Source organism: Silene latifolia, chromosome 8 (assembly GCF_048544455.1).
Source record: "Silene latifolia isolate original U9 population chromosome 8, ASM4854445v1, whole genome shotgun sequence".
In the NCBI taxonomy this organism is placed as follows: domain Eukaryota; kingdom Viridiplantae; phylum Streptophyta; class Magnoliopsida; order Caryophyllales; family Caryophyllaceae; genus Silene; species Silene latifolia.
In genome coordinates this window covers 9,373,495-9,399,438 of record NC_133533.1, presented here as the reverse complement: position 1 = coordinate 9,399,438, position 25,944 = coordinate 9,373,495, and the positions used below count along the sequence as shown (strand labels likewise).

At 37.8% G+C, this 25,944-nt stretch overlaps 2 protein-coding genes and 2 pseudogenes across 7 annotated transcripts in view; 1 reads left to right on the top strand and 3 right to left on the bottom strand.

The window, feature by feature from the left end:
• LOC141596329 (uncharacterized) overlaps nt 1-25,944 on the bottom strand; it is a 30,505-nt gene that overhangs the window by 3,296 nt on the left and 1,265 nt on the right. For 2 of the 5 annotated variants that reach the window (XM_074416445.1, XM_074416444.1), the window contains exons 2-7: nt 24,934-25,146; nt 24,787-24,852; nt 24,376-24,573; nt 22,026-22,794; nt 2,360-2,553; nt 2-773 (exon numbers count right to left, since the gene is read on the bottom strand). The gene's annotated coding sequence lies outside the window, so the exon portion shown is untranslated. The other 3 variants (XM_074416446.1, XM_074416448.1, XM_074416447.1) reach the window with 3 other exon arrangements.
• LOC141596323 (protein MITOFERRINLIKE 1, chloroplastic-like) lies at nt 5,543-7,037 on the bottom strand (annotated as a pseudogene).
• On the bottom strand, nt 10,756-12,698 carry LOC141596325 (uncharacterized). Of its 2 annotated transcripts, XR_012522451.1 has the most exons (3): nt 11,515-12,698; nt 10,936-11,001; nt 10,756-10,772 (listed from the first exon to the last, which is right to left on the bottom strand). XR_012522451.1 is itself a non-coding variant. In XM_074416440.1 (1 exon), exon 1 carries the CDS (start codon nt 12,590-12,592, stop codon nt 11,516-11,518), a length of 1,077 nt encoding a protein of 358 aa, XP_074272541.1. In that variant the 5' UTR covers nt 12,593-12,698; the 3' UTR covers nt 11,290-11,515. The 2 variants fall into 2 exon arrangements, 1 of the variants encoding a protein (XP_074272541.1); XM_074416440.1 differs by lacking the exons at nt 10,756-10,772; nt 10,936-11,001 and having other exon boundaries at nt 11,290-12,698.
• On the top strand, nt 12,807-16,241 carry LOC141596326 (thioredoxin-like 1-1, chloroplastic; annotated as a pseudogene).

The following is a 25,944-nucleotide window of genomic DNA, read 5'->3' as shown; positions in this document are numbered from 1 at the left end:
CCTGAACGTATATGATCAGCATATCCATAAACCCTAGCATAGCAGCAAGCCGGCAACAATCATGAACCCTAACAAAAACTCAACGGAATTACCAGAATCAATCCGGCACCATATCCTCTCCCTCGTACCGACAGCAAAGGCTATGGCCACAGCCCAACTATCAAAGACTTGGCAACATGACTGGCTTAGCCTTCCTTGTTTAGATTTCGACAAACAATTTTTCAAACAAACTCGGGAATTCAGAGATAATTCTGTACTCCTACCCATCCATGAAGAACAGCGGATTCAAAACTATTTCTGTGATTTTATAACTCAAATTCTTGAAAGACGGGCTTCCTTGCACAGCAAGCAAGGCCCTGCTTCAACCTTGCACCTTCTCCAAAGACTCTCCCTTTACATGCCTTACTTGAAGGATAGCTCTAAGCTGTATAGCTTGCTGAAACTTGCCTTTTCGAGTTTTAAGATCGAAGAACTCGAGATTGCCCATAATTGTTTTTGGGAGCCACATAAGTTTACATTACCTTGCCATGTGAATGTGCATTCTCTAAAGTCACTTGGGCTCAAAAGCGTGGCGGTACACCAGAGTACCGTGGACATGCTCGCACTCAATTGCCCTTTTCTTGAGCTGCTTAAATTTAAGCGATGCCGAGTACTTGGCTCCGTCATTGAGTTTCGCGGTGTAAGCAAACTTCTCAAGCTTTACCTGGTACAAACCTTGTTCCTAGAAGGGCAGCTAGTAATCAATCTACCTCGTCTTCTGTCATTGTACTATTCTGCAGGAACATATTCTCGAGGAGATCAATTTCACATGGATGTTATTAATGCAGAAAGTTTAAGAACTTTAACTCTGCGTGATGTAAGGGTGAAAGAAGGTGTTGTAGTCCCGTTTCTTCCATATCTCCCACGGCTAGAACGCTTACAGTTGCGACCTTTGCACTACATGAAGAGGTTAAGGATTTCAAATTATTGTCTTAAGCGCTTAACTATGGAACTAAATCTTCTTAATTTGTTAGAGCTTAGTATTGATGCTCCTAGCCTTGAGGATTTCATCTACTACCACTCATTTGAGCGAGTAAGAAGCCAACCGCCAAACTTCATCACAAACAATTTTGCTCCAAAGAAATCAATCGTGCAGCTAAAACTAAACGATCTGAGAGATGAGATGTTCACTGAATTTCTTCACATAATTAACGAGCAGTCCAAGTATTTGGAATTACACATGGAGGGTAGAGAATTATATAAGATGAAAGATGACATATATCATTATGATACAATTCGTGGGATTAAGCATGTGGTGTTGCTCGATCAGAGCGTGTGTACTTCGCCAATGACGCAATGGATGACACACTGTATTGGTGGTGCAATGAGGCTCTTTCCTGATGTCAAGACTGTGGTGGCGTTACAGGTGAAGTATTACAGAGGAGAAGTTGACCAAAAAGTTAATTCTTTCAGGGGAAAACTTGATAAGCAAGTGAAATGGCATGACAATTCTGGAGTCGTTTTCGAGGCAATGGTTTAGCTTTCCATATGGGATTATCAACTAATTGAGGTAGCATTTCATAGCAATTAAGGAATGTTCACAGAATTGGGTGCCTTTTTGCAATCTTTGATTGATCACAAGTAACAACTCATTAAGTAACTGTCACATGATTTCCAAATTTTTTTTTAATGACTGTATTTGAGGTTATCTAAACATGTAGAAGCTAAACAACATGGTGTTTTTCTTCCGATCTTCCCTGTGTAGAAGCATATTTTTCCATTTCAAATGGAGTCAAAGGTAGATATTCTACCGCTTTGAAATATATTCTGCAGTAATAATATACTACTCATACTAGTTTAGTTTAGACCCCGGGTAATGTATGCGCGGTATATACAGATTTTTACTTTTTAGTGTATTATTACTTATAGAGTAAACTGACACATTTTTCACCTTGATGTACTTATTTGAGGGGGAAAAACAATATGCAAATCAGAAAAATTGAGTAATGACAGAAAATTAAATTTTTAATGAAGCAAATTATAACAACAATTTTATATTGCTGCTTTATATGGAGTAATTATGCATTAAATCATTATCTAATAATAGCACCAAATGAAAAATTTAGCAATTTGTAACTTATGTGTTTATACCGATTTTAATTTATTTTAATTAGAAGATTATAGTTTAAAGTTCGATTGAAAAAATCATAGTTTTATGAAAAGATTATATGTAAATGAAAGGATAATGTTTAATAAAAGAAAATCTAATCTCATTTGTTTCCAGTAATCAGAACTAGCAATTCTCCAGTAATCATATATTGTGAAGCAACATTTAAATGCATGCAATTCTCAACCCAATATCATTATGGCTAAGATTTACCTGATAAGGTCATTAACAGCAGAAGAAACTGAGCTGGCGAAATGCAGACGAGCAAAATGTCAATTTTCTTCCCTTGAAGAATGAGTAGGTGTCTCTGTTTGAGCATATTGATGTATTCTCCTGCTTCCGATCAGTTGGTCCTTCGTCTTTCCAATTTGAGTTTGGCTATACTTCATACGCATTCTTTAATTTCACTGCTAAGCACATAAGATCGAAATAAGTAAATAATTGATATAAAGATCAACTAGGTGAGCATATTTTTGTCACTTTTCACGAGGAAAAAAAAAAACTAGGTAAATCGCAAAAAGTCAATTCAGATTACTAATTCAATCCAGAAATGTTTCATTGATTACAATTACGAGTAAAGCTACAAGAATGAAATCCCGATTCCACGACTTTGTGATGTGAATCTGTAGATTTAGGGCGAAGAATAAGCACCTAGGATGCTAACTACAGGCAAGAAGAACGAAGAGGCTCTAGAAAAAAAAGCAAGATAGTGGATACCCTGATAATTCATCAAAATCTGGATGTTTACATAAACTGGGAAACCAAGCTTATAAAATAGAGGCAGAGGTAGAATAATAACCTCAGCAACATAAGTGAAACATAACCAAAAATATATCCAAGTTTAACTGTCATCTCGTAGGTGCGTCCGTGCGTATCATTACGCAACCTCGAATTCACCCGTGTCCTCGAGGGTGAGGGCAAATCTCTCACGATGAGTTTCAAAAGCCATATTTGTAAGCCAAATAAGAATCAACACTCATCGCCCCGGACAACCTCACTTCCAAGTTCCACCTGGGTCAAAATCCAAACGATAACAGAAAAATCATTATTCGAGTGGAACCTTCGTATTAACTTCTCTTTTTCCAGACTTCTGAGTCATGTCACTTGGGAGCGAAACTCGCAGCGTCTTTCAGGGGCCCCGACTTTCATAGTCCCAACATGAGAGGGAATTCAATTAATCCACCAGGTCAAAAACAAAGGTAATAAATAGTCATAACCACAAGTTTTTCGCAGCTCCCTGTAAGTATTTTCCTACACGTTTCACAGTACACACTGTCCTCCATGAACACTATCACTGACCCCCATCAAGATCAGCCTTGTCCGTAAGGGAGACGTTGCCAAAAAACACCGCTGGTACTAAGAACGAGACGAGAACGATGGTGATGGTGGTGGGAGGTGAGGGGGCTAGGGGTGGGGGTGGGGGTGTTCTAAAGCACAAATCCATAATCTAGCGAGTGACATCATTTCATTTCCATTATTGACCATTAGGCTGCCAGTAACATGTGGACATGCTGAAAAACAGAATTCTTCATTCCTAAATGTGTAGACAAAATCTTATGACATATTCCCCAAAGAAGCTACATGAGATCATGCAGGTCGAGTCATCATGGGTTCCGGTAATTTTAAGTGCCCGTTTATTAGGTTTAATTTCGAGTGATAGTCTCATATAGTTTTCAGGCCACTGATTACATGTCAGGGCAATTAGTGGCTACTAAGGTTTACGATTCAAATTAGTAACTTCGTATTAGGCATATTTTGGTCTACTCCGGATTGTTCTTTCCGAATCAGGTCACAATGTCGCATGGAATTGGTCATTTCAATTGAGAAGTTATAGGGTCAATTTCAGGATGGAAATACAGTTCGTATGCATCAATGATTACATGTAAGGTCAATTTTAGTCGTAATTACTAAGGGTTTTTGTTTCAAAATAGTCATTTGAGTAGTTCTTCACGAGTTTGGGCGGTGTCAATTCCAGTGGGGTTAGTCTTGCCATGTCTTGTAAAAGCTACCATATGAAGACATTCAGAATCACTAGTAGATTTGAATTTCAACAGATGAGCAACCAAGTAAGGCTTCTATAGCATTAAGCAAACATTGGTGCACCAAAATAAGACTAAACCAGTCTCGAGCAATTCTTCAAATGCAACGCGGATAGATAGTGGGAAAGGAAAAGAAGACTCATACCTGGCACGGAGGTTCACCGTTCACATACTGTTGTTCTGCAAATGCAATTGTTGACCACCCTGTAAACAGAAAGCATACATTACCGTGATTCCACTTTTACCAGGTTCTTAATTCCCTAGAGTCATAGGTTGTATGATTGTAACTTTGTAACGGTGGCTTCATCCAGCCCTCTGCTAAACGGCTACGTTATTGTCTTAAAATGGCGTGTCCAAGTGTCAGAATTGGCTACTTAAGAAAAGTCCTAATGTTTTTGCCATAAAATGAGATGTCCAAGTGTGCAGGTGTTACACAGGAGTGTGCGAGGTAATATGAAGAGATGGAGGTGTAGTTTATAGTCAAAGATAACTTCTTCATCTATTATCTTAAAACAATTTACTCCATACTTTGGAATTACATCAGAGTTAATGAGAATGAAAACATAAAAGTAGCTAGTTTGGCTTGGACAGCTTATACGGAAATTGAGTTAAAAATTAAAATAAATGTAATTTTATCTGCGTAGTAATGATTTATACGAGCAATGTCTCGTGATCCTCACAAATTGACACAGGTACCTAGGTACCTGGTCTTCAGTCATGGTGAGAAGTCATGAACTAATGATAGACACTAGATGAAGAAGCACATACACCTATTGACATCAATTACCTATATCATTCACACAAAACCTTGATGCTATGCTAATCAGAACTCTTCTATTATCTTGTGAGCTCGTCTGATAGTTATAAATGAAGACATTAGGCACTTCAAAAAAAAAAAAATTATTTTGATAAATAGCTAAGGACACTAAGAATATGTACGCACCCATATAATTACTTAAGGTCTTGTTTGGATACCAAAAATGAAGAGAAAGGGAAGGAAGGGAAGGGGGAACGGAGGGAAGTGGAAATTTTGCCTCTAGATCCTTAGTTAGAGGGGAAGTAATTTGTCTTCTAGGAGAGAAACAGAGGGATCCATTTTCCGGATTTTTCCCTCCCCTCCAAATCCATGTATCTCCATTTTGCTACCCAAAGTCCCAAACAATAGAAATTGTCTCCCTCTAAATACCTTCCCTCCATTTCCTTCAAAATCCCCAATCCTAACATCGCAGGAGTATTACACCTATGTCAAATGATACACAAATGCAACAATTAAAAGTCCGCAACATGATAAAATGCCTTGTATAAATCATCTTATACTTTATTCATCCATTTTCATGTAGAACTCATAGATCAAAACATCCTCAAGAAATTTCATTTTCCTCATTTAATTATGATGTTTACAGCAGTTTACCTCTACTAAAACGCAAGCCGACATAGTATATAAATCGCTTAAAGCTTACATAAAGCAAAAAACCACTCCTACAAAAACATAAACAAAATGCTTTCAAGAGAATAATCACCAATCTACCATCTTACATAACACCATCAAGGTTAAGCAGCAGGCACCACCAGCTCTTGGGACTCCTTATGCTTAAGATACTGCTCAGAAATCGCAAGCCTAGCAGTCTCAAACGCAAAGTAACCCAAAGCCGAAAAACAAGCACTATGAGCAACCCTAGGACCCATTCCTCTAGTGAACCCAACCCAACCTTCCTCCATCAAAATATGCTTAACAGTCTCCGAAACTCCACTATACATTACACCACCCATCTGAGTCATCAACCTAGTCTTGACAACATCCAATGGAGTTGTCAACGAAGCCGATATCGCCCCAGCCAATGCACCACAACAAACACTCTCAAATGGGTCTAATTTCGACTTTCCCTTCTTTGCCAAAACCGCGGCTTTCAAATACTCGAAAGACGAGTAACTAATCACTCCAGCAGGTAAATTCCTCAACAATGTGGCAGAGTATCCAGCATAAAACCCCAAAATCCCATCTTTCTCCAAAATTTTCAAGACCGGCCTTTTGCACCGGCTTGCATTCGCTGCGTGATCAATTCTTTCGGAACCATTATAGCAGATGACACAATATTACCCATTGCACCAGCAGTAGGTGGGATTAACAAAGGAGGGTAATCATCAAATTTCGATAAAAATGACTTACCAAACTCACAAGTCCCAAAATAAACAGTAGAAGATGCAGCAGGCCCAACAATCACCGCCGAAATCCCGCTGTAAAACCCCAAAATACCCTTGGATTGGAATGTCTTGACCACAGCATCAAGGGTATTTTTGTAAACTAGCACCCTTTGTTTGAAGCTTAGTTTTAATGGTGTCAAGAGGATGAAGACAGCAGTAAGTGAATGCACTAGCAGCACCACCTGCAGAAGCACCAATAAGGGCACGCTCGAGAATTGAGAGGTTTTTGAGGGTAAAAGTGTAATTTTGACTGTGCCCTTTTGGTTGAAGGTTGATTTTAGGAGGTGGGTTGTTGAGATTGAGATCAATTGATATGGATGTTGAGAGGAAATTTGGGGGATTTTTTAGGTTTTTCTTAGGGTTTTTGGGGGAAGAAATTAAGATGGTGTTGAGGTGAGAAAAACTGGTGTTGAAATTGGAAATGTTGGAAGATGAAGAATGTGAAGGTAGTGAAAATTGGAGGAGAGAAATTGTGGAAATGGAGTTTTGAGGTTCCATGGTGATTGACATGGTGGAGATTTGGAAATGGTGGTTTTTTTTTTTTTTTTTTTTTTTTTTTTTTTTTTTAGGGAGTTTTATTGTGAGAAATTGTTGGATACTTTGGATGTGTAAGGTGCACGATGATGATGTTGGATGATTTGGTTGCGGCTTCTCAAATCTGAAGTGTGTTGACTCCACTTGATATAGTTTGATCACATAGGCGCTGTTTGGTAAACGGTATTTTGGTTAACTAGTATTGGTGCCCGGCTTCGCCCGGGTTACATTTACTTACTATTATTTTTTTTCATTAAATAGAATTACTTAAAGTTACATAACGCATAAATTTATCATTAATATATTTTTCTATCACATATCCTAAAATTACGATGAAATAAATTTTGAGACAAATTCACTACTCCCGCTATTAATATTTTACAACAATCCTCCAATATGATATGTCCGATGGCATACCCAAGCTCCATAACTTGCAATGGACCGTAACAATGACGCATTGTAAATTTTTCTTCCTTGTCGATTGTCAATATGGAGTCAGAAATTGGCCTGATTGTGACATAACGCTACCTTGTGTGTAATGTCAGGTACCTTATACATCAGAAAACGTTGTTGAAGGAAAAAGAGCAGCCATAGAAGCCTTCCAACAAAGGCTTAGCTTAAAGAAAGGTGATTTCCCTGTAATGGGGATAATTACACGCTTAACGCATCAGAAAGGAATTCATCTGATCAAGCATGCCATTTGGCGTACTATAGAGCGTGGTGGACAGGTAATTTACTCCCCGTTTTCTTCAGTTTTGTGCAGCAGCAGTCCCAAAATAAAATTGTTTATGGTGGGTGTCCTATTGAAGAATTATATGGTCATTACTATATAAAAATTATATTTATGCAACACTAAAATTTAGCAGAATGCGCAAACAAACAAAAGATGGTTCTAATTTCTAAAGTGTCCTTGGGACCCTGGAGCCATGTCCATGAACATGGAGTTGATTGTGGGTGGTTCCTTGTGTTGCCATTGTGCTTGGTTAATAGCAGCTAACTTTAACTATTGTGATTGTGTAGGTTGTATTGCTGGGTTCTGCCCCAGATCCGCCCGCGTATTCAACAAGAGTTTGTATTGAATGGGCCCTAATGGAGCTTGGGTATGCCATCCGCTATTAATAAATTTTGAGACAAATTACGATGAAATAAATTCAGAAAAACAATTGACTTGATATGATTTTCTTGGTCATAAAGATCAATACATTTGGGGAAACTGCGTGCTACAGCTACCTGAAAGAGACACAATTACACTAAATATTATATTCCCATTATTTAACTAGAATTAACAACTCAGAAAAGAATTTTTCAGTACCCTATCAGCAACTCAAACACACTTCCCTTTTTATTGAACAATAAGTTCACCCCCAAATTTAGACCTTTCTTAAGCAGAAAATGGGCTCACTGCTAGCCTAAGTTTTATAAGGCATGAGGAGCACCGAGTTGATGATGATTCAGTAGGTGTCATGGTATTAATTGCGGAATCGAGCAGGATCGCGGTCGTGTATTATGATATGGTAGCACGTCCAATGTCGCGATTTAGCGCGGCTTTTTTTGTACCCAATCATATAAGCCCGTATCCAGTTATTGGCTTTAATGGCCTTGTATCGGTCAATTACAGTATCGGTCGAATATCGGCCACATAGGTCAAATATCAGCCATTTTGGCAACCGTTTATATATCAGAAAAAAATCAGCGTGGAGAGTTGAAATTCTTTACATAACTGCCGATATGTCTATAACGGCCAATATATACAATACATTCGACCATCCAATCTATTTAGGTTTCTCCGTAAAATCTCAAAAAATTACTCCGTAGTAAAACCTCCTTGAAAAGGCAAAATTTGCAGAGACTTGAGAAAAGAAATACTATAATGGACCAAGAACCATAACCAAGTATGTAAATTACCGTAGAACATTGAGTAGGGCTGAAGCTGAGACCCGCCCAGCTTCCTTCTCCGACTCCACGGTCTTGAGGTGATGCAACATATGTCGGCTTCTGTGTATCTACCACGATGCAGTAAATCATAAAGTAAGTCCACTTGAATCAAAGAAAGGATCATATAGCTTCCAGTTCAAATTTTTATTTGAATATAGAGGTTCTATCAGTGTCATACAGATCCCAGAACAATAAATTTAATCTATCATTTCGACCCAGAAACAAAAGAACTTTTAAAGCTATTCGTTCACCTCTATAAAATCCTTAGTGTACTATGACGAAAAATTAGTTTCTAAATTCACATTATGCTCACCAAAATAGCATATACCGAAAGACAGTTGGAGATTATGTTGGTGGGGATCAGAAATGTACAACAAACTCTAATGCAAATTTAACAACCCAAGTTTAATACTAGCTCTGTTTCTTATGATAAGTTTTGTAAATCAAGACAACTTCATTTGACCCTTAATATCTCCAAAATTATACAAGTAAAATTTATTAACCTATACATTTTTTAACATTATATGAATTGCAACTGTGAAACTTTTACTCCCAACAATTTTTCACACAATATTTTTGCTTCTTTGAAATTGATAGTCAAATGCTTCTCTCTAGAAGCGAACATACAATAAGATCACGGGGAACGGCAACAGAAAAATCAAGTTCTACCTTTAGCATCAGTGTTAACTAACGATACAATTAGGTGACCATGAGAGTCAACACTTCCCAGAATACAAGTTTCGGCGCCTGCAGATAGCAAAATAATAGAATTTAAGTTAAGCTCATTCAAAGCAAAGCAATTATGAATATTTATCATACAAAAACTTCAACTCCGCTAAGAATTACACTATAGGAATGTATATTGACAAAACCATCAGTTTTTTATATTCATCATCAACTAGTCGCCTTTAATGACCTTAGAGAAAAAGGTTACAATGCCAAAAAAGCAAGCGGATTTGCAGCAGATAGGAGTCTATACTCCATGTGCTGTAGTACTCATGAACAGGCATGTGATTTTCTTAGCAAATATTTTACATATTACAATCCTTTATCTGCTAAGAGATCTCGACTCGGGTAAATCTCTGTAAGTGCCTAGAGCTTGATACCCTAGTTCTACTTTCACTTACATACTCCACCAATGATTGAATGAAGAATAGCTACATCATCGTTTTATCGGATAGCCATAAGAAATTTCATCATCAAATGAAAGGACTATCTAATACCAAAAAGGAAACACTATTTTCACATATTAGCAGGCGACATAGAGAGCATTAACGCAGGTTAAAAGCATGTGCTAAGGCCCATGAGTACATCACGAACCGACTACCAAACAAGTCACAAAGAAGAGAGATACAGGTAAGACGGACTGATATACCAATAAGGAATGTGGTTTATATGCCCTATACAAAATCAGTGTGTTGGACAACAGGTTATGATTAGAGAAGTAAGCAGCAAAACACTGCATTTGTAAACATGGATATCGGGACACTGGGGTCCTGCAGGCATACAAGCTACTAGCAAGCAAAAGCAAAGTTAGAGTCTATTAACAGTCGAAATGGATCACTCATGTTACAACGAGGGGAAAACTGAAGTTGCATCGGTTTTCTACTGCATTTAAGTTCAGAGTTATAATAAAATTCCTAAACTAGACTCCGTAAGAGTTGCAACAGTCACTCTTGAAAACATGAACCAAGTGTGAGCTAAACTACTAGAGTTGTGTCTACTAGACTACTACCTCAAGTACTCTGATTTGATTTAGAATGACTATGTCTAATTAGCAAATAACATAAATAGTGAAACAAAGTAAGATAGTGCACTCAATGCCTTGCAAATAACTTACTCCCTGTCTTTGCCAACGCTACACTTTGTATTTCATATTGATGACGGCATTGATCAATCATTGAAGGACCGACAACCTTCACAGCAACAGAAAACAGATCCTCAATTGTAAACAAAGAAATACTCAAACTGATAATGCCCCAATTTGAAATGCCAACTTGCACTTAAAAAAATCCCACTTTATTCAGTTTTTCATCATTTTCCGTAAATCAATAGCTTTCGAAAGAGTACAGCATGTACCTCAACAAGATCCGGAATCAAAATGCCCTCTTTTCCTTGATTAAGCAATGAATCCCCCACTGGAATCTAATTTATCATAGTAAACAGCAAATTCAAATCCGTCAGTAACACTCAATGACGCTCCAAAAACTATCACCAACTTCCATTCCAACGAACCATGATGTCCAAGGCAAAAAAGAACAGCTGTAAACACTCGACACAGTAAAACATAGATTTCAAAATTAACAGCACTTCATCAGTTATCAGCATGTCTAAATTAACACCACCTCTCCGAATCAATGTCAGAATCATTACATAATCTACACTTATGATACCGAAGGATAACCGCTTCAAGGAATCCATCATTTGCACGAATTAACCAAGTAAAATCGAATATCATCATACAGGTCTAACAAATTAGATAAAGATTCCAGAACCGTAACTGCCAACATGATGAAAAACACTAAACTTTTAGTAAAAATTCTAAAATTATAAAGCAAATTTCATAAGTAAGCATCCCTTAAAACATCATTAGGATGTATAATCCGCAGACATAAACTAAATGCAACAAAAACCATCACAATTACACTGTGATCATACTTTAAACCTTGCTTTTCTTCGATTTCTTCCCACTCAAATCCGTCTTCTTCTTCTTCAAGCTCTTCTCCCCTTTCTTCACCTTCTTCTCCTCCTCGCCACCACTCTTCTTCCTCTTATTCCCGACATTCACCGCCTTTTCCTCCTCGTCGACAACTTCCTCTCCCTCGCTGTCAACCTCCTCTTCCCCAATCATAACCTCATCCATATACTTCACCTCATGAATCCTCCCCTTCGCCGTCTTCTTCGACTTAACCAATCCCTCTCCCTTCTTCACCGTCACCACCACTGTCTTCTCCTTCTCCTCACTATCGCCAATGGCGCCACCAATCTTAAACCCTAATTCCGGAACCTTCTGATAAACAGGCAAAGCAACAGATTCAGCTAACTTCAAATGAAAACTCCTAACATTCCCCCATTTTTTCGGCACCACATTCGCAATCCCTTCAATGGCGGCCGCAACATTCGCGACAATCTCGTCTCTCTCCATTGAAACTCTCGCAACCTTAATCACGCTACAACTCCCAGTACTCAAATACAACAATGCCGAACTACAAATCTTATCAATCTGATCCTTCCAATTCCCTCTACTCATCTCAATCGGTACCGGAATCTTCTTCTTCTTATAAAATCCCTTTCCAATTGCATTCGGCAATAACGGAATAATCCGCTTTTCTGCCATAAACAAATCATAAGAATCACACAGCTTCCTCTTCAATTCATAAGCTTTATACTCTTTCTTCAGCTTCGTTAACTTAATCACCTTCGCAATCGGAAGCTTCTCCTCCTCAACCTTCGATTTCGCGATCTTGGAGTTCGCATCATTGACGAAAAGACATATTTCCGAGTTTTCCGGCGAGTATAACGAGTTCGGTAAGGGGATTTTGAAGGCGTTAACGCGGGATTTTTGGGGGATTTTTGTTAGGGTTAGGATTAGGTAGAGGAATTCATCAGAAGGTAACAATTGGGGGTTTTTGGAAGCTGATTCTTGCGATTTGTGCTTGAGAAGAGCGTCGACGGCACGTAAGACGGCGACGGTTGGGACTTTCGGCGGTGGTTGTTGCGGTGGTTGGATCGACATTGTTAGGGTTTGACGGCGGAGAGAGAAAATTGGGGAAGAAAATGGAGAAATTGAGGGAAAATGTTGTCTAGGATGAAAATTAGGGTTTATGGAGGGGTTTTAATGATTTTGTTGCTGGGGTTTGACGATCCGGCCCGTTAAAAAAGATTATGGGTTGCATATTATGTTATGTCCGTATGGAGCTGTGGATTAAAACCGCCAAAAAAATAAACTGTTTTAACAACTCCGAGCCCCTCAACGAGTAACAAATTAAAAAGCGGGTAGCTTTTCCACTTCATTCAACAAACCCAATTTTCTGCATTTTACTAAAATCCTTTTCTTTGAGTGATTAATACGCATCAATGGCTGAAATTCTTAGCAAATCAGCAATATTTTCCCCAATTTCTCGTCATAATAATCACAACAAATCCCAAATTTGTCCCATTACATGTTCAATTATTGTTAAAAATCAAAATAATTTTGTGGGTTTTTCATCATTAAAAACTGATTTTTTGGGTTCAAAATTAGCTGTTGTTCGAGATGATGATTATATTTGGTCTTATAAAAGAGGGAAATCTCAATCAATTGATGCTAAGGTTTGTGATTTTCAATTCAATTCAATTTTCTGTTATTGTTGTTGTAATTTATGTTCTTTAACAGCTAATTTTTTAATCAATTGATTGATTGATTGAAATTATTGCTACAGTAGATGGTTTCGAAATTAGTTTGTACTCCCTCCGCCTCGATCAGTTGTTTACTCTTTTTATTCTTTGTGAGAGATATTTTAATCAAAGGTAAACAAATGAATAAGACGGAGGGAGTATAAGGTATGTTCTTTTTCTGGGGTTTCAGATGAATTTGTTACTAATGGCGAAACTAGGGGGCTAGCAGGGGTGGTTGCCCTCCCGGTTATTGAAAAATTTGGACCTTTTAGGACAAAGTTTCGATTTTTCTAACTTTCGTTTACCTCTAGTCGAAAGTTATCGTGCACCAAACCAATTAGAATATTTGGTTTCTGAGCGTTTTCCGTAGAAACTAAGAAGAATCCCTTTGTTTGTGGGCACGGGTATTAAGGCGAAGAATAAAATATGGGTGAAAGAGTTGGGTGGGTTTGGTGATAAAAGGGAGGGATGAATAAAATAAGAGTAAAAGTTTCCAAAATAGGAAAGAGGAAGAAAATCTGAATAATCCGTTTAAGGAAATAGGGAAGAAAATAGGGAATAAGAGGGAATATAATAAAAAGAGGGACTTTTTAATTGGTTAGGGACTTATTAGGGTGTACCACGTCATCATAGACCGGGTATACCTAATAATTTTTCCGGTTTGTCACCTGCTTTTGTTTTTTGTAATTACTCCAAGAGGCTTTTAAACGGCAATTTTCATCATGTACGTAAAATTTAAATATACACATGTTTGATTTTTTGAAATCCCTATTTTCACATTATGACTTTGAACAAAGTTGTAGGTAGTGTATAGTTTGACCAACAAAATCAAATGGCGACAATATGAATAGTTAGAGGTAGATTTAAATCGAACTTTTTTCATAAAAGCATGTGCCGATGGATTCTTTAGTAGATTATGTACTTTATTTGTGTTAGGTAGATTAGATGGTTTGAAGTGTTCATTGTTTACAGATGGGTCTTAGCATTGGTAAAGCACAGAAATGGTGGGAGAAGGGACTTCAACCGAATATGAAAGAGATAACTTCCGCGGAAGAACTGGTGAGCTCGTTACTCGAAGCTGGAGATCAATTGGTTGTGGTCGACTTTTTCTCTCCTGGATGTGGAGGGTGCAAAGCTCTTCATCCTAAGGTATCATATTGCTTATCTATAGCGGAAGGAGACGGGCGTGAAGGGGCAACGTCTCAGAAAAATAACTCGATAATGACACTTGCTTTTGTTTCTTAGTTGAATGTTACTCCTTCCATGTCTTGGATGGCCAAGCTATGACAACTTTGACCATTAGCTTTTCCATTTATATGTAGGAAATGCAAATTAAAAAATGTCAATTTGATTTATCAAAATAACTGTCTCAGCGATTACTTTTTCATAGTTGGTAGTTAATTTATATTGTGAGTAAATATCCCAAATGTTGATGCGAGGAGTTGAGTCATATGGGTACAATATAAATAGGGAGTTAATATTTCCACGGCCTTTCTCTTTAATGCCACGAAAATTAATTAATGCAGTAAATGCAAGAGTCTGTCCTGTTCATGCAGAAATAGGTCTCGTGGCATTATGCCAATCCTATAAATAGGATGCAGGCTTAACTACTTGTAGAGTTATAGTCGGAGATTGATAAGTTGAGTGTCTTGAGTCTCCGATAGTTATGTGTAAGTAATTGTCTTTTGTGGTCTTCTGCAGGTATGTCAGTTGGCACAGATGAATCCTGATGTTCAGTTTCTCCATGTCAATTATGAGGAGCATAAATCAATGTGTTATAGCCTTAACGTCCATGTTCTTCCCTTCTTCCGATTTTACAGAGGTTCTGAAGGTCGCGTTTGTAGCTTTAGTTGTACCAATGCTACGGTGAGTCAGTGTTTCTCTGACTTCTCTCCATTTTTATGCTGTTAAGATTTGCATTCGAGGTTCCTTTTGTTAAATTGATATGGAAAAAACTACGCTACTTATACTTGGTGAGAATTCGGTTAACGGAAATTCTTTATCGCGTTACTTTATTAAACTAGGAAATTGTTCTCCTCAAACCCTTCATCTAAATCTTAGAGATTTGTGAGACGAAAAGAAAGTGAAAACTTAGATGTTTGCTTGACCCAGACAATCTAAATATCTAATTGGACTGAATCAACCTGTGTGATTAGTACAGTCTGCTGCTTTATACTTCCCTTTTCCCGTCATTGGTGAGATTGAGTATACCGCTGTTCCTGGTAACCTCGATCCAGTTTATTCCTACCAGGTGCCACTGTCGAAAATAGCTGTTTTGATACTTGATAATGTCTGTCCCAATTTCTATTATAATCTGATGTTTCCTTTTATCACAGATTAAGAAGTTTAAGGATGCTCTCGCCAAGTATAACGCGCCAAAGTGCAGTCTTGGCCCACCAAAGGGTCTAGAGGAGAAGGAGCTTCTTGCTCTGGCTGCCAACAAAGATCTTTCCCGAACCCAAGCCTGTATATCAGGAGGCAGAAGCAAAAGGCGCAGGCGAAGCCCCATCTCCCTGTAACCCATCAACCATCCCGAACTCTTCTCGAGACAGCGAGGACAGAACCTTGGTCAGTGCCGGGAGATGAATTTTAGCGTCTCCACCGCAAAACACAGTTAAATATATGTACAGTGATGTATGAAGTGAAGAAAATATAGCAGAGCAGTTCTTGGGACGGTTTTTTGCAGCCCAAGAATGCCTGTCAAGATCGGGTGTCTAGATAATAAGCTGACTAGCTTGATCCCTGTACAAAAGGAAAAAACGTCGGTGAATGCTTAAACTGATAACTTGTTTAAATTCTGTTTGCTTGTTTTCTGCCTTCTGTGTAATATAAGTGATGCACATCAGGAAATGTGCTCTCTCGTTGTATCGGATGTTGTAATCGATAATAAATCCAGTAACTTGATTATATCATCACTCGGTCTGTCAATGCTTTTTGTGGTTTTAGCAGCTGTAGAATTGATATTAGAGACGGATTTTGTGTATTAGTCGATGTTTACAAGTGTTCTATATGGAGGACCCTGGACAGTACAAATTCCGTGTAAGGCTCTTGGACAACCGCCCTCAAATTGTAAAGAGGGCTATCTGATGACCCTTGTAAGCCTTGTTTCAAGTTCGAAACATGATAATGATCAGAATTATGCCTCCCTTGATGCTAGTTTGTAGCCAACTTTCTTTTCCGTAAATTCTCAAAAGCATACGATTAATTGACTAAATGTGGTCGGGTAGAAATTTATGATCACAAATCGGTCCAAGTAAGTATTTTTTCCCCAAGTTGGGAGTAAACTCTAAGCCATTCGGGGTCTAGTTACATAATACGGAGTATGTGACTGTGTATGCATACAATCGTCTCATTAGCTTTTAAATACATTGAATGTTCGGGGTAATCGTCTCGGCCTTTCCAAAATTATCATTGTCGACCTCTTTTCTTACGTTTGAAACTACTAGTTGTTGTATCGCGCGCGTTGCGCGCGATACCCCCAAGATATTGTGATTCGTTTATTTGAATTCGACGCGCGCGATACCTCAAGATATTGTGATTCGTTTATTTGAATTCGTATCGAATCATGCATGGAGTGTAGTTTCCTCGTGGACCGTTCTACGAGTAGTTGGTTAATAGTTTTGTTGCTTTGGTTTCCCATGTTGTCAACAATCATTGCAGTTAGCAAGGGCGATAACTGTTTTATAGAAGGGTATTTTTGGGTGTAGTGCATATTATACAATTGTTGTCTGCTGTGCCTGTGCATAAGTTCGATAATTAGTTTGCTTTTATTTTAGCATATACAAACAATCGGCGTATATGAGTAACTATAGGACACTACTTTCAAGAATTGTCGGCGTGAACTGACTCTACTTTCAAGAACAACACTCGACCACAAATAATATGGTACAGGCAGCGAGGCAAACAGGTTACTATGTGAACGAAGAACACCTCAACATATCAGGGACATGATGGTGAGGATACCTTCATACCTCGAGCAATTCATAAATTCAAGACTCAAGTTGAAGGTAATTTTTTAAATGATGTACCCCTCACAATTTTCCCTTTTTAAACCTTTGAAAACTATATCTGGCGTGATAGCTACACTATCAGCGAAAAGAGAACGGAGGTCTAACAGAGAGTATAATATGCATTACACCCAAAAATACCCTGTTTACACAGAATAGCAACACGTGCTTCTACACAGACAAGCACAGACCCTATGCACTGCATATAGACCAACATTGAAATTATTTTATTTTACTCCTCGATTCTCACACATGAAGAAGTAAGTACACACAGACACGGGAAGACACTACAAATCGTACATGACACTGCGGTCATTCGCTTGGCTTCTTAAAGTGCATTGGTTTTCTGGATGGCAATCTTGACATTATACTATGCACTATTAACCTTTGCATTAGTCAGGAACTTGGCATCATGCTTAGATCCGATGCGTATGGAACCTGGGCGTAGTTTCTTGCCGTGCACCCATTTTTCCTCATGGCGTGAAACTTGGTGTTATTGAAACAGTGGTTGTCGAGTAAAGTTTGTATGAAGAACAGTAGTGAAAGTCAGTCCTACCTGCACTAAATTGTAAAATTACTTAAGTATTGTGACGGATACTGATACTGCAGCATTTTTTTTTTGGAAATTTTGTTAAACTACCTTAGCTATTGTGAGTTACCATGTACTATTTTTGCAGAAATTAATAAAGAGCAGTTATATAGAGTGCAAACTATCAGGCCAGACATATGCAGCGAATGTAACACAAACTACAAACCTTGAGTTCATGAAATCATGGATATCAAACACACAAAATCAAACTGTGGTCATGTAAAGCATTTGTAGCCATATCACATCTACTAAAGCAAGATTAGATGATTAGAAACCAACTACTTATCAAAAATAGAACTATGGAAAATATAAGAAAGGTAAAAAATGAGAGAAAGATTAAACCCCCGTTATTTTTTCCCAAAGCCGCACTTATTTGTGGTTTTCCCTCTCCTATAACCAGACTCCTCATCCACATCGCAAGGTTAAGAGGCAAATAGTTTGACAATACCTTATGAAGTTCATCAAAGTCATCGAATCAACTTATAGTCAATCAATTGCAGGAGAACTGGAGTTGTAAAACAAACAAAGAAGAAACTTATATCAGCTTTTACCTTCTGATATTCCTTCTTCTTAGCTCCTTCAATCACGTTCTGGCAGTGATTCTGCTCAAAGTCGTCTCACCTTCATAATTGACATTTAACAAATCAATGCCATTATTGAGAAAGTACGGATAATACAACTAGAAATCTAACAAGGATAGAAATCTAATAAAGGTAGCAAACCATAGGTTTCTAAACTAAGGGCATTACAAAGGCAATAAATACTCAATCATCATCTTTATCAACATGTCGTTTAAATTTAGAAAGGATAGTTTCTCATTACAAAATAATGAGAACAAAGAAGAGTCACTACACAGGTATAACAAAAGCAAATATCATCCATTATACACCTATAACCTATACACAACTCTCAAACAACACTATAGCAACAACCACAAACTTCCAGATTCACTTCTCCACACATCGCACCCTATTAGAAGGGGAATGACACAGTACAGCTTCTACTTTATCACCATACAACAATACTCGATGACAAGAACGATAAGATTGCTGGCTTTTTGGTAACATGCATGATTATTTAATCACCTAATAAGTTTGTCTCTTCCTAGATGAGCCAAGTTTTCCTTTGTAAGACCTACACCTCCATCTCCTCTAGTCCTCCTCTAAAATTTGATTAAAATAACAATTGAACTGTGAATAGTAACTCTTAAAAGCTAATTTTTTTAAAAAAAACAACTCACAATAGTGCTAAAAACTCTTACTTTTAATCATGCAAAAGGCCAACATCATTCTCCCTTGTTATGAATTTTTTTACTTTAAAGCAAGCAAAAGGTCGACATATTTCTCATAATTCTACCATCCCCCTCCTGCTCCTCCTCCGTGCCCCCTTCACTTTCCACTTTCTCTTTACCTCCTCAGCCACCTCCCCTATCCTCTCCTAGTCCTCAGCCTCTTTCCATTTCTCCTTCCTCACATCCTCCTCATCTCCTCCTCCCTCCTTCTCTTCCTTGTCTTACTTTCCTTTCCCTTTCCCCTCCGTCTCCTCCTCCACTCTTACTCGAATGGATCACCAACCATGTAGGCAGAAACAAGCCTACCTATGTGTGCCATGTCCATCATAAGAAAAACCCCAACATCTTCAATTTACATTTGAAATAATGCTTTAAGTCCTTGCTACATAGAAACACTGAGGAAATGGAATGATTCACATAAACACAAACTTCCCTATTTCGAGAAAAATGGGATGATTCACATAAACATATGTGAAATCTAAGATAAATGAACCCAGTTAGTCTATCTAAACATGCACCATAACCAATTTCTAAATTGTAAATCATGTAAAACAACAAAGTTAGTAGACACGCAACAGCATGTAAAAGTGGAAGGGATAGAGTTTTAGAGATGTATCACAAAACTGTTGCAGCTGTGTACGATGTCAGGGATGAAAACGGGCCTTATCGGACACAAAACAGGGCATGCCAATGTATCTAAGACTCTAACATTAGTAATGATCTTCATTTTTTTTTTTTTAAATTTCAGATCCGCTTTTAGAAACTTCGCAGATATCTAGACAAGAAAACATCTTTAGTCGAGGAACAAGATCACAAAGCCATTTCCTAATACAATTGTATTAGCTGAAACGGATAAATGCAGAACAAGCACGAAGTAGATAAAAACCGAGATTTCAGACAGATAGTTACCTCCTACTACACGCGTCATTCCAAACGAGATACACAAACACAGTAGAGTCAATCCAAAGAAGGTTCTCCATAGATCTCAACACAAGGTCTAGCTCCGGAACTCTACATCATCTTCAAACATCATCCCTGCCACAGGAATCAATTTGAAGATCAATACAATAACTCATGTGAGTATGGCATTATTACCACCCACAGCAAACACACCACCTACAGTAACAAAGCATTATTATGATCGTACCAACCCCATACTCCCGACCACTAACTCATTTTAATAAACACGAAACATTATCCCAAAATGATACAAGGTAGAATAACGTAAACTTTTACCTGACTATGAACAAGATGTTTAGCAAGATCAACAGCTTTTGAAATCGTAAACGTATCAAATTCATCCTCTAGTTTCCAATCTGAATCTCCCTGGAACAAAATAAAACCTTTACATCTCCAAAATAGGCAAATAGTGATATTTTCTAGTTGGACCAATTTAAGATAAATCGGGTTTCGAGTCGTGCTTAGGATTTTCTATGGGGTCTGATATCGCGCTTTTCAGATTTAAATGTTGCAAATTAAACTGGCGCCCGCAGCAAGGCGTGCATTTCAGAAATCTGAAACCATTTACGGCAACTATTTAGATAAAAGACGTGACTCACGTGAGAATGTCATTGAGGCGAGAGGTGGCGAACATTAAAAATAATAACCACTGCCCTCACCCACCTTATTAACATCCCTGATAAAGATTAATCACTGCAATAATGCACCAAGCCATCAAGAGGTGCTTACCTTTATAAAAATCGAGTTTATTAGCCCAGCTTCAAATAAGTGAATCGTTATTCGTTAAGCGAGAAGGTTATGAAAATGAAAAGCTAGAAGCACTTATAGTTCACAACCCACCAACCTATGTTATCCTCATACGTTGTAGGTTAAAAGTCTAAGCAGATTATGCGAAAAGTATTTAGATATCACATATCATCCATCCCATCCTTTCTCGACCCCCAATTCCATAGATGTCTCCCTCTCTTATGGCTTTTCTACATATATTCATCCTTTCCCGACCCTCCTTCCCTTCGCTCTTCATTCGTTTCCTCATCCTTCCCTCCTCTCTCTACTTCTCCTTCTGCTTTAATTAGCTTTTTTATAAACTCTATAGGACCGGTTATTTAAAGAAAACATGTATTCTGAAAGTGACGTACGTTATAATAGTGTTAAAAGGAACTTACATAATTGAGAACTGAATAAAAGAAGAACAATATCGTGTAGATATTTTCTAGCAATAGCCTCCCCTAAAACCACCTGGTGGACTCTCCTCAACGTAATAGAGAACTGAATAGAAGAAGAACAATATCAGCATATAAATCATAGATGATAAGGGTAATTGAATAGGTGGTGGAGAATACCCGTATAGAAGTGATCAGTGTGTGGGTTATCAATTAGCTCAATGAGAATGACTATATGAGGGTGGCTCACAATTCTCATAATGAGCACCTGCATGCAATTGGAAAAAATATTAAGATGTTGAAAATAAGTACCTAATATGTAGCTCGATGGCCAAAAGAAGCGCCTTGCTCCATGGCGAGTGTCATATAAAGCTTATCCCATATAGATACCATATCCAATTAGAGCAATGGTACACAAACACGGTTGCCGAAAGAAAAGGTGTGATGCATTACCTACGACATTTATTAAGTAAATAAGCTCAAAAAGGACACTTTAAAACGTTCACATCAATGCTCGGCAATGGCTTATATTTTCAATGTTTTGGGAAAAAAATCATATGAGAAATTCATAGGTGAAGAAATTAAAGGAAAAAACATCTATATGGACTTATTTGTGGGTCTTAGGTTGGGTCTTCGTAATTCAAGACCGACTCCTTAACCTTACAGGAGTACTTTCTTTCCCAATCTGAAGTAGATATTTTCAGTGTCTCAAATACACACTCTTGCATTCGTACTCGGAAGTCGGAACAATTGGCATACATTTAAGTGATTCAGTTATATACCTGAACGTATATGATCAGCATATCCATAAACCCTAGCATAGCAGCAAGCCGGCAACAATCATGAACAACAAAAACTCAACGGAATTACCAGAATCAATCCGGCACCATATCCTCTCCCTCGTACCGACAGCAAAGGCTATGGCCACAGCCCAACTATCAAAGACTTGGCAACATGACTGGCGTAGCCAGCCTTGTTTAGATTTCGACAAACAATTTTTCAAACAAACTCGGGAATTCAGAGATAATTCTGTACTCCTACCCATCCATGAAGAACAGCGGATTCAAAACTATTTCTGTGATTTTATAACTCAAATTCTTGAAAGACGGGCTTCCTTGCACAGCAAGCAAGGCCCTGCTTCAACCTTGCACCTTCTCCAAAGACTCTCCCTTTACATGCCTTACTTGAAGGATAGCTCTAAGCTGTATAGCTTGCTGAAACTTGCCTTTTCGAGTTTTAAGATCGAAGAACTCGAGATTGCCCATAATTGTTTTTGGGAGCCATGTAAGTTTACATTACCTTGCCATGTCAATGTGCATTCTCTAAAGTCACTTGGGCTCAAAAGCGTGGCTGTACACCAGAGTACCGTGGACATGCTCGCACTCAATTGCCCTTTTCTTGAGCTGCTTAAATTTAAGCGATGCCATGTATTTGGCACGGTTATTGAGTTTCGCGGTCTTAGCAAACTTCTCAAGCTTTACCTGGTACAAACCTTGTTCCTAGAAGGGCAGCTTGTAATCAATCTACCTTGTCTTCTGTCATTGTACTATTCTGCAGGAACATATTCTCGAGAAGATCAATTTCACATGGATGTTATTAATGCAGAAAGTTTAAGAACTTTAACTCTGCGTGATGTAAGGGTGAAAGAAGGTGTTGTAGACCCGTTTCTTCCATATCTCCCACGGCTAGAACGCTTACAGTTGCGACCTTTGCACTACATGAAGAGGTTAAGGATTTCAAATCATTGTCTTAAGCGCTTAACTATGGAACTAAATCTTCTTAATTTGTTAGAGCTTAGTATTGATGCTCCTAGCCTTGAGGATTTCATCTACTACCACACATTTGAGCGAGTAAGAAGCCAACCGCCAAACTTCATCACAAACAATTTTGCTCCAAAGAAATCAATCGTGCAGCTAAAACTAAACGATCTGAGAGATGAGATGTTCACTGAATTTCTTCATATAATTAACGAGCAGTCCAAGTATTTGGAATTACACATGGAGGGTAGAGAATTATATAAGATGAAAGATGACAAATATCATTATGATACAATTCGTGGGATTAAGCATGTGGTGTTGCTCGATCAGAGCGTGTGTACTTCGCCAATGACGCAATGGATGACACACTGTATTGGTGGTGCAATGAGGCTCTTTCCTGATGTCAATACTGTGGTGGCATCACGGGTGAAGTATTACAGAGGAGAAGTTGACCAAAAAGTTAATTCTTTCAGGGGAAAACTTGATCAGCAAGTGAAATGGCATGACAATACTGGAGTCGTTTTCGAGGCAATGGTTTAGCTTTCCATATGGGATTATCAATTAATTGAAGTAGCATTTCATACTAGCATTTAAGGAATTTTCACAGAATTGTGTGCCTTTTTGCAGTCTTTGATTGATCGCAAAGTAACAACTCATTAAGTAACTTTTACATGATTTCCAATTTTTTTTTAATGACAGTATTTGAGGTTATCTAAACACGTAGAAGCTAAACAACATGGTGTTTTTCTTCCTATTTTCCCAGTGTAGAAGCATATTTTTCCACTTCAAATGGAGTCAAATGTAGATATTCTATCGCTTTGAAATATAATAGAATAAAGTAAAATGTTGCACTAAATTTTCTGCAGTAATAATATACTACTAGTTTAGACCCCGCGTAATGTATGCGCGGTATATATGGATTTTTACTTTTTAGTGTATTATTACTTATAGATTAAATTGAAACCATTTTCACCTCGATGTACTTTGATTTGAGGGGGGGAAAACATATGCAAAACTAATCAGAAAAATTGAGTAATGTCAGAAAATGTTTTATTTTTTAATGAAGCAAATTATAACAACAATTTATAATTTTGCTTTATAAGCACCAAATGAAATATTTAGCAATTTGTAACTTATGTGTTTATACCAATTTTAATTTATTTTAATTAGAAGATTATAGTTTAAGTTTGATTGAAAAAATCATAGTTTTATGAAAAGATTATATGTTAATGAAAGGATAATGTTTAATAAAAGAAAATCTAATCTCATTTGTTTCCAGTAATCAAAACTAGCAATTCTCCAGTAATCATATATTGTGAAGCAGCATTTAAATGCATGTAATTCTCAACCCAATATCATTATGGCTAATATTTACCTGATAAGGTCATTAACAGCAGAAGAAACTGAGCTGGCGAAATGCAGAAGAGCAAAATGTCGATTTTCTTCCCTTGAAGAACGAATAGGTGTCTCTGTTTGAGCATATTGATGTATTCTCCTGGTTCTGATCAGTTGGTCCCTTTGTCTTTCCGATTTGAGTTTGGCTATACTTCATACGCATTCTTTAATTTCACTGCTGAAGCACATAAGATCGAAATAAGTGAGAAAATTTTTGTTACTTTTCACGGGGAAAATAAAAACTAGGTAAATCGCAAAAAGTCAATTCAGATTACTAATTCAATCCAGAAATGTTTCATTGTTTAAAATTACGAGTAAAGTTGCAAGAATGAAATCCCGATTCCACGACTTTGTGATGTGAATCTGTAGATTTAGGGTGAAGAATAAGCACCTAGGACGCTAACTGCAGGTAGGAAGAACGAAGAGGCTCTAGAAAAAAAGCAAGATAGTGGATACCCTGATAAATCATCAAAATCTGGATGTTTACATAAACTGGGAAACCAAGCTTATAAAATAGAGGCAGAGGTAGAATAATAACCTCAGCAACATATGTGAAACATAACCAAAAATATATCTAAGTTTTAACTGTCATCTCGTAGGTGCGTCCGTGCGTATCATTACCCACCCTCGAATTCACCCTTGTCCTCGTGGGTGAGAGCAAATCTCTCACGATGAGTTTCAAAAGCGATCTTTGTAAGCCAAATAAGAATCAACACTCATCGCCCCGGACAACCTCACTTCCACGTTCCACCTGGGTCAAAATCCAAACGATAACAGAAAAATCATTATTCAAGTGGAACCTTCGTATTAACTTCTCTTTTTCCAGACTTCTGGGTCATGTCACTTGGGTGCGAAACTTGCAGCGTCTTTCAGGGGCCCCGACTTTCATAGTCCCAACATGAGAGGGAATTCAATTAATCCACTTATCCACCACATCAAAAACAAAGGTTATAATAAATAGTCATAACCATAAGTTTTTCGCAGCTCCTTGTAAGTGTTTTCCTACACCATTTCATTTCCAATATTGACCATTAGGCTGCCAGTAACATGTGGACATGCTGAAAAACAGAATTTTTCATTCCTAAATGTGTAAACAAAATCTTATGACATATTCCCCAAAGAACCTAGCAGAAACTACATGTGATCATGCAGGTCGAGTCGTCATGGGTTCTGGTAATTTTAAGTGCCCTTTTATTAGGTTTAATTTCGAATGATAGTCTCATATAGTTTTCAGGTCACTGACTACATGTCAGGGCAATTAGTGGCTACTAAGGTTTACGATTCAAATTAGTAACTTCGTATTGGGCAGTTCTTTCCGAATCAGGGTCACAATGTCGCATGGAATTGGTCATTTCAATTGAGAAGTTATAGGGTCAATTTCAGGATGGAAATACAGTTAGTATGCATCAATGATTACAGGTAAGGTCAATTTTAGTCGTAATCACTAAGGTTTTTTGTTTCAAAATAGTCATTTGGGTAGTTCTTCACGAGTTTGGGCTGTGTCAATTCCAGTGGAGTTAGTTTTGCCAAGTCTTGTAAAAGCTATCAT

Bases quoted from the DNA above. Each gene is read 5' to 3' on its own strand.
- LOC141596325 (XM_074416440.1), bottom strand. From the start codon at position 12,592: ATGTCGATCCAACCACCGCAACAACCACCGCCGAAAGTCCCAACCGTC.